The following is an 8,001-nucleotide window of genomic DNA, read 5'->3' on the forward strand; positions in this document are numbered from 1 at the left end:
AGGGACTGCACCACCCCAGCCAGCAGCGTCGGTTCGAGGGTCTCGGCAACTGGGGGACCGTACGGGCGCAGCTTATTCCGTGCCGCCTTATACGGTCTACCAAAAGGATCGTTGTCGAGATCCTCCAACATTTTCGACCTCGCGCGGTCTGGAGCGGCGGCGAGACTCGCCTTGAAGACGGTCTTCGCCTCTACGTATGATGCGTAGAGACGATCCTCGTTGGCGAGATCACGAGGACGCCGCCGCCGGCTCCTTGTGAAATCTCGCCTGGCCGCCACACAGGCGGTCCGGAGAGCTGCCAACTCCTCCGACCTCCAATATACGGCGCGGCGAGGAGGCGGACGCTGGGACCGAGGCATGCTGGAATTGCACACTTCGGTCAAGGAGACCCTTAGTAGGGCTGCTGCGGCGTCCACATCCTGGACGTTGACTAGTGGCGTGAGCCAGTCCTGGACGAAGGCCGCCTCCTTGGCGGCTCCTTGATCCAGGAGGGTGAGCGCCCACGCGGGAAGGGTGACTGGCCCCCCGCACGGTTCCTCTGGGAGCCCTGGGCGGAGACATCGAACCGCACATATCGGTGGTCCGATAGAGTCTCCACCAACTCCACTCGCCAGTCCACGACACAGGCAGCCAAAGAAGGGGTGGCGAAGGAGAGGTCCACTATGGAGCCCCCATTTCGTCGCACGCAGGTGTGTACTGTCCCTCTATTCAGGAGGGACAGACCTGACGCCACCGACCACGACTCCACCTCGCGGCCCCGCACATCCGTGGATGGGCTACCCCAAGCCACTGATTTGGCGTTGAAATCACCCACCACCAATACTCGGCGTTGCGCTGCTCTGGCGGCCACCATGGCGAAGACCCCGAGGAAGTTCTCGAAGTCTGTGAGAGGGCGGTTGGGGGAGAAATAAACACCTATCAGGGCTATGTCTCCCCATGCGGCGGCCACGTATCCCGGCCCCTTCTCTAAGAGCGAGATGGGGGGGGAGTTAGTGGAAGACCGCGCAACCAATGCCACCGAGCCGTCCTCGTCTCCCAGCCAGCTGCCAGGGACTGAATACGACTCGGCGACAACTGCCACGTCCACCAACCACTCGGCAAAGGTTTGGACCTGCAGGTCCTGGGCCGCTTTGCAGTGGTTGATGTTCGCCTGGAGAATGCGATGGAGCCCGGCCATTAGTCGGTGTTCATTGCACTTCCCTCAGTGGCCGGCACTGGAACTGGGATCGCAGTGTCGGCGGCAGCGCCAGGCCGTGTGGACACCTGCGCTTTTCCCTTCTTTGGGGGAGGACGGCACTTCCTCCCCGTCATAATGTGGTTGGCTGGACGACCACTGGCAGCGCACACGGCGCAGTGCGGCTTGGCGGCCTCGCATGCGGCGGACCTGTGCCCCTCCTTGCCGCAGCGGAAGCACAAGTCTGTGCACTCCGTAGCGGACGGGCAGAGGGCCCGGGTGTGACCGATGCAGAAGCACTTGTAGCAGCGCATCGGCTCCTCCTCAAGGGCCCGGACACCAGCTGAGCTGAATCCGACCGGAAGGCGTCCCTTGGCCAGAACTGCCTTGGCCGCCACGACTGGGCGCTCAAGCCGCAAGGTGCCCATTCCCCCACGTCCAGGTCTGATGGCCCGGGCCTTGATCGCTGCGACGTCGCAGCTCCCCGCTGCCGCAATCGCGACCACGACCTCCTCTTGGGTGACCGAATCGTCGAGATCGGTCACCTCCAGAGCCACGCACTTCACTGGCCTCACAACTTTGGCCGTGTCTGCGATGGCAACCTTCAGTTGGCTGGCGAAGGTGTCGGCCTTGGCGCTGCCTTGGGACCCCGAGAACTCAAAAATGCGAGCCCCGGTTTGGGTCCGTCGGCACGTGACCCTACCCTCACCCGGTTGCACGGGGTCGACATTCGTACGAGCCCGTCGCAGCACGGACTTTTATGTCTCCCCACGCGCAACGGCTTCCGGTGTGAGGGTCACTACTACAGCCGCAGTTTTAGGAGGAGCGAGTTTCCTCCTCCCTCCCACCGGAGCTTTTTTGGCTGCCGGGGGCTCAGGGGCCGACTTTTTACCCTTCCGCTGCTTCTTTCCCACCACCTTCTTCCATGGCTCGTTGGAAGGGGTGGTAGAGGGCAGCAGGGCATCTTCCCTCTGGGGAGCTTGGGCGGGCGCTAGTGTAGCGCTCGTTCCCGCCTGGGAGGTAGGGGCCGAAGGGGTCTTCTTAGCTTTGCCCTTCCCTTTGCCTGTCTTCGTGACCTGGGGCTGCTCATTCTGCGCTGGAGCTGCTTGTTGGGGCGGCGGCGCAGTAGAGGTCCTGCCGAGCGGAGGGCGGAGCCTCTTTTCTTTCAGGAGCCGATCCTCAATGCCTGCGAAGCAGGCTCTAGTGAAGGCCCTCTCCTCCATGACCACCTTGCGGATGATATCCTCAAGGTTGGAGGGGGAAGCCGCCACCACTGGACCTTCCGAGGTGCCTTCAGGCCGGGCCATGAGCTCGGCAACGCGAGCGTGCAGCGCGGACACCTCTTTTTGTAGGTGATCCACTTTCGCCTGCAGTTTCCGCGTCTCGTCAGACATGGTACGCTGCGACAGCTCCTTCACGATGCCGAGCAGGCTAGCTGCCCGGCATTTCAGGGCCTTCTGAAAGGTCCCCTTCAGATTTGAGGACTTGGAGGCGACCTCAAAAATCTCCTCCAGGTCCTCTAGAGCCATGCGCTCCATCTCCTCTACGGAATGGTCCGCGTAAATGACGGTGGAGGCGCCGTAGCCGGCCTTGGCTTTGGTGGTCTGCGCCAGCTTCTCCTTGGAGGAGATTCTTTCCTCCAAGTCCGCCTGCACGACAGCCCGTTTTGCCGGCTTCCCGATTGTGTCAGGGGAACCCCCGGATTTCTGCCGTAGGAATCGCTTCCTCGACTCACGGCGGATGGAACCACAGTCCGACACGCTCTTGATGGACTCGGTGTCGGAGTAATCCGTCCCGAGGTCCATACAACGAATGTTAGCCGCGGAAGATGCGCGGCTAGCTTCGGACGCGGAAGCGTCCCGAGATTGGCCCTGAGAAGGGCCTTTGGGGTGGTACGCGTGGTATGCGTGTCGCAGCCCCAAGCCTCACCTCGCGTTCGAGTTGAACGCTAGCGAGGTCCTCCTCATCAGTTTGTAAGTCCGGTCTCGACGCGGTAAGGTGCGCCGAGCCCGGCCTACTCGTCAAAGCCGAATCGTTATGCAGATCAGAATCCGTTAAAACATTGCCAAGTTCGTAGGTTTCCGTAACCTCTCCTCCCATCGCACTGTTGGCACCCCCCGTATACGCGGGCCGATCCCCCGCCGAAGCGGGAGTGTGGGATTCCCCAGCATTAATGCCGGGACCCACCCGAGGACTATTTTTGACAATACGACTTTCCATTCTGTTTTTGACCCTTTGAGGTAGGGTCAGACCTGGTGCCCTTGGGACGAGCCGCCTGCTCGCCATGCATCCCAAGGCCGGGCACCAGAACCAAAGATTAGGGGCCGTATAAGCCCATCCATCACCATTCATCCATCACACATTCACAAGCCTTTCATTCTATGGGCTGTTCCCCCAGCCCGGACCGAGACCCCAAATCGAGGTCAAAGTCCCCCTCCCCGTGACTGACTGCACCGGAAAAGCCAGTGGGCGATGGGGTCGTCACGTCCCGACGCCGAAAGCGAGGGGAAACCTTTTTTTTTTTTTTTTTTGTTGACGGGGGGAAATCTTCGTAAGACTTCCGGCCGCGTGGGGGACGCGACCGGGGCATGTGGGATTCTTACCCACTAAAACCCCCGATGTCCTCTTTCTGCGCTATCGCGGGGGACGTGGGAACTGTTTAACTACCACGACCCCGCAGCGCTTGCCTCTCCCGGCTTCGTCCGAGCTTTGCTCTGCCCAGTGCGGCGGCTTGGTGACGTGCCGCGACTTGCATCTCCGAGAGCTCCCCGGACATTGGGGAGCTTGCTTCTCGGGCCCTCTTGATGTGAGCGGCGATCCCCCAATCGCCGTCCACGGGCTAGGCATCCAATTCCATGGCAGGCGGGGCGGAAACCGCTCCTCCTCCGCCATTGGCCTTGGGCTTTTTAGGCTGGGCCTTCCTTGGCGTCCTTCGCGTCGTTGCTGCTGTCGTGCCGGGGGGAGACGGCCTTGCGACGCAGCCGCTTGCCCCCAGCACGTGTGCCCTCTCTGATTTGCCGGCAGCCTCGCACAGGAAGCAGTTTGGCGCTGCTTCGCACTCGGCCGCCTTGTGACCCGAAGTCCCGCACCGGAAACATGTCCGGCTACGGTCCTCCGGGTGCCGGCACTTCGCCGCCACGTGGCCGGTGTCAAGGCAACGGAAGCAGCGCTTAGGCCTCGCGGCCAGCAGCACCACCCTCGCCGACACCCAGCCGACCATCAGCCGCCCGGAGCTGGTGAGCTTTTTGGCGGCTGCGACCGGGACGCGCATCCATACGGACGCGTCTCCCCGTGGCCCGACCACCAGTTTACCCGCCCGAATATCCCCGACCGAGCACCCTCCTTCCTTTGCGACCGCTTGGATGACGTCGGCGGTCGCTACGGATTCGTCCAGCCCGGCGATGCGGATCTCCGCACTCCGAACCGGGCGGGCGACTTTTACTACCTCCGCAGGCAGGACAGTCCTGAGCCTTTCGGCGAAGGCATCTGCCTTTTCTTGCGCTCCCTCACCATCGATGGTGAGGACGCGCGCTCCGGTTTCAGCTAGGCGGAAACCGAGCCTGGGGATGCCGAATTCCCCCAGGTCGATCGCCGCCTTAGCTTGCGTCAAGAGGCTGACATATGTCACACCTCTCTTCGCGGCGTCCGCTGCCAAAGTGAGCGTGATCGCCGCGGTGGTAGGTGAGCGGAGCTTCACCTTTTTCCTCTTCTTCTTCTGTTTCGGGGTGGCTTTGGCTGGAGTGGCCACCCCTTTCTTCTTCTTCTTATCCGCCTTTCGTGGCCCGGCTACAGTGTGCGGGCCCCCAGCGGGAGAGGCACTTCTTGTGGCCCCTTGTTTCTGCTGCGCCGCCTCTTGAGCAGCCATTGATGGCCGCTTCGATTTTCGTCTCCGGTCGGTTGGCGCAAGCGGTCTCGTTGTGGCGGTAGCGGAGCTCGGTGTGTCCGCCGCCATATCCGCGTAAGTCGGGCGAGCTGTTGCCTCTGGGAGGGCGGGCTTCAAGCCCTTCTTCTTCGGTGCCTCGGCAACCGATGCACCGATTTTCTCCGCCGCAATTGGTGGGCGTTGTCGAGGCTCTGGCAGAAGGCGGTCCTCGATCCCCGCCAGTCTGGCATTCAGCGTTGTGCTGAAAGCCTCCAGATTCTTCCGCGACACCTCCTCTATGAGCTGGCGCATGTCCTTCTCGCCAGGACGATAGGCCTGTCGGCGCAACTCCTCCATCTCTCGGCGCAGTTCCGCCACCTGTGCGAGGAGTCGCGCATTTTGTGCCTCCAGCCTCTCCATCTCATCGGACATGTTGCGCCCTCTCATCTCCGAGACGGCCACCCTTATGTTGGCTACCGCCTCTTTTAGGCATCGCGTGAAGGTCCCCTTGAGGTTTTTTGACCTCGTGGCGACCAAGACTATGGCCTCCAACGAGGCCTCTACACCATCTGTCAGAGCAGCGGAGGTCTGGTCTGACGCGTCCTCTTTTCTTATAGGAGCAGGGACGGGGCTTGCGCTCTTTGATTGGCGCCTCTCCTGAGCCCGTCTCACGATCTCGGCCACGTCCTTCTCGGCCTGGAGTCGTAAGGCCTCCTCTTTCGCCTTCTTGTATTCGGCCTGGGCCTTTGCTAGGCCAATGTACTGGCCGGGCATTGGCGGCCGGCTGCGTCCCTTTTTGGGAGTGGGTGCGGCCCTCTTGCTAAGGGCGGGCACCCCGTCATCATCGGGTTTCCTCTTTCGAGGTTTGTCAATTCCGGTTATTGACCCCCCGGACTCTAGCGACATAGCGCTGTAGGCCGAAGAGTCGGAGAGGTCATCGTCACTGTCTCTTCCGTCCAGTCCCGCTGGAAGCCGCGTGAGCAGTACGCGCGGAATGCGCGACGCGGCCACGAGCCTCAACTCGCACTCGACCTGATTACGAGCGGAGTCCTCGCCTAGTTGTAGGTCTGGTCTCGATGCGGTAAGGTGCACCGAGCCCGTCCCTCTCGTCAAATCCGAATCGCTTTGCAGATCGGTGTCCTTCAAAACATTGCCAGGGTCGTTGGTTTTCTTCGTCTCTCCTCTCACAACTTGTGGCCACCCCGTATACGTAGGCCGACCTCCCACCGATGTGGGAGTGTGGGATTCCCCGGCATCAATGCCGGGACCCACCGGGGACTTTTTTGCAAATTGCGACTCTCCATTTTGTTTTTGGCCCTTTGAGGTAGGGCCAAACCTGGTGCCCTTGGGACGAGCCGCCTGCTCGCCATGCATCCCAAGGCCGGGCACCAGAACCAAAGATTAGGGGCCGTATAAGCCCATCCATCACCATTCATCCATCACACATTCACAAGCCTTTCATTCTATGGGCTGTTCCCCCAGCCCGGACCGAGACCCCAAATCGAGGTCAAAGTCCCCCTCCCCGTGACTGACTGCACCGGAAAAGCCAGTGGGCGATGGGGTCGTCACGTCCCGACGCCGAAAGCGAGGGGAAACCTTTTTTTTTTTTTTTTTTTTGTTGACGGGGGGAAATCTTCGTAAGACTTCCGGCCGCGTGGGGGACGCGACCGGGGCATGTGGGATTCTTACCCACTAAAACCCCCGATGTCCTCTTTCTGCGCTATCGCGGGGGACGTGGGAACTGTTTAACTACCACGACCCCGCAGCGCTTGCCTCTCCCGTCTTCATCCGAGCTTGGCTCTGCCCAGTGCGGCGGCTTGGTGACGTGCCGCGACTTGCATCTCCGAGAGCTCCCCGGACATTGGGGAGCTTGCTTCTCGGGCCCTCTTGATGTGAGCGGCGATCCCCCGATCGCCGTCCACGGGCTAGGCATCCAATTCCATGGCAGGCGGGGCGGAAACCGCTCCTCCTCCGCCATTGGCCTTGGGCTTTTTAGGCTGGGCCTTCCTTGGCGTCCTTCGCGTCGTTGCTGCTGTCGTGCCGGGGGGAGACGGCCTTGCGACGCAGCCGCTTGCCCCCAGCACGTGTGCCCTCTCTGATTTGCCGGCAGCCTCGCACAGGAAGCAGTTTGGCGCTGCTTCGCACTCGGCCGCCTTGTGACCCGAAGTCCCGCACCGGAAACATGTCCGGCTACGGTCCTCCGGGTGCCGGCACTTCGCCGCCACGTGGCCGGTGTCAAGGCAACGGAAGCAGCGCTTAGGCCTCGCGGCCAGCAGCACCACCCTCGCCGACACCCAGCCGACCATCAGCCGCCCGGAGCTGGTGAGCTTTTTGGCGGCTGCGACCGGGACGCGCATCCATACGGACGCGTCTCCCCGTGGCCCGACCACCAGTTTACCCGCCCGAATATCCCCGACCGAGCACCCTCCTTCCTTTGCGACCGCTTGGATGACGTCGGCGGTCGCTACCGTCGATGGTGAGGACGCGCGCACCAGTTTCGGCTAATCGGAAACCGAGCCTGGGGATGCCGAGTTCCCCCAGGTCGATCGCCGCCTTAGCCTGCGTCAGCAAGCCGACGTATGTCACCCCCTTCTCCGCGGCGTCCGCTGCTAAGGTGAGCGTGACTGCCGCGGTGGTCGGTGAACGGAGCTTCACCTTCCTCTTCCTCTTTTTCTTCTTCTTCTTCGGGGTGGCTTTAGCTGGAGTAGCCACCCCCTTCTTCTTCTTGTCCGCCGCCTTTTGTGGCCCAACTGTAGTGTGAAGGCCCTCGGCGGAAGAGGCACTTTCAGTAGCCCCTTCTTTCCTCTGCGCCGCCTCTTGAGCGGCCATAGATGGCCGCTTCGATTTTCGCCTCTTGTCGGCTAGCGCAGGCGGTGTCGTTGTGACGGCAGCGGAGCTCGGTATGTCCGCCGCCACATCTGCGTAGGTCGGGCGAGCTGTTGCCTTTTGGGGCTTTGAGCTCTTC

The 8,001-nt window shown here is 61.9% G+C and overlaps 1 protein-coding gene across 1 annotated transcript; it reads right to left on the reverse strand.

The window, feature by feature from the left end:
- Window positions 1-6,961: 6,961 nt before the first annotated feature.
- On the reverse strand, window positions 6,962-7,393 carry LOC133320660 (DNA-binding protein HEXBP-like). Its single transcript, XM_061529290.1, has one exon. It carries the CDS (start codon window positions 7,391-7,393, stop codon window positions 6,962-6,964), a length of 432 nt encoding a protein of 143 aa, XP_061385274.1.
- Between the last annotated feature and the right edge of the window lie 608 nt (window positions 7,394-8,001).

The sequence above is a fragment of the Danaus plexippus genome, unplaced genomic scaffold (assembly GCF_018135715.1).
Source record: "Danaus plexippus unplaced genomic scaffold, MEX_DaPlex mxdp_45, whole genome shotgun sequence".
Taxonomy (NCBI): domain Eukaryota; kingdom Metazoa; phylum Arthropoda; class Insecta; order Lepidoptera; family Nymphalidae; genus Danaus; species Danaus plexippus.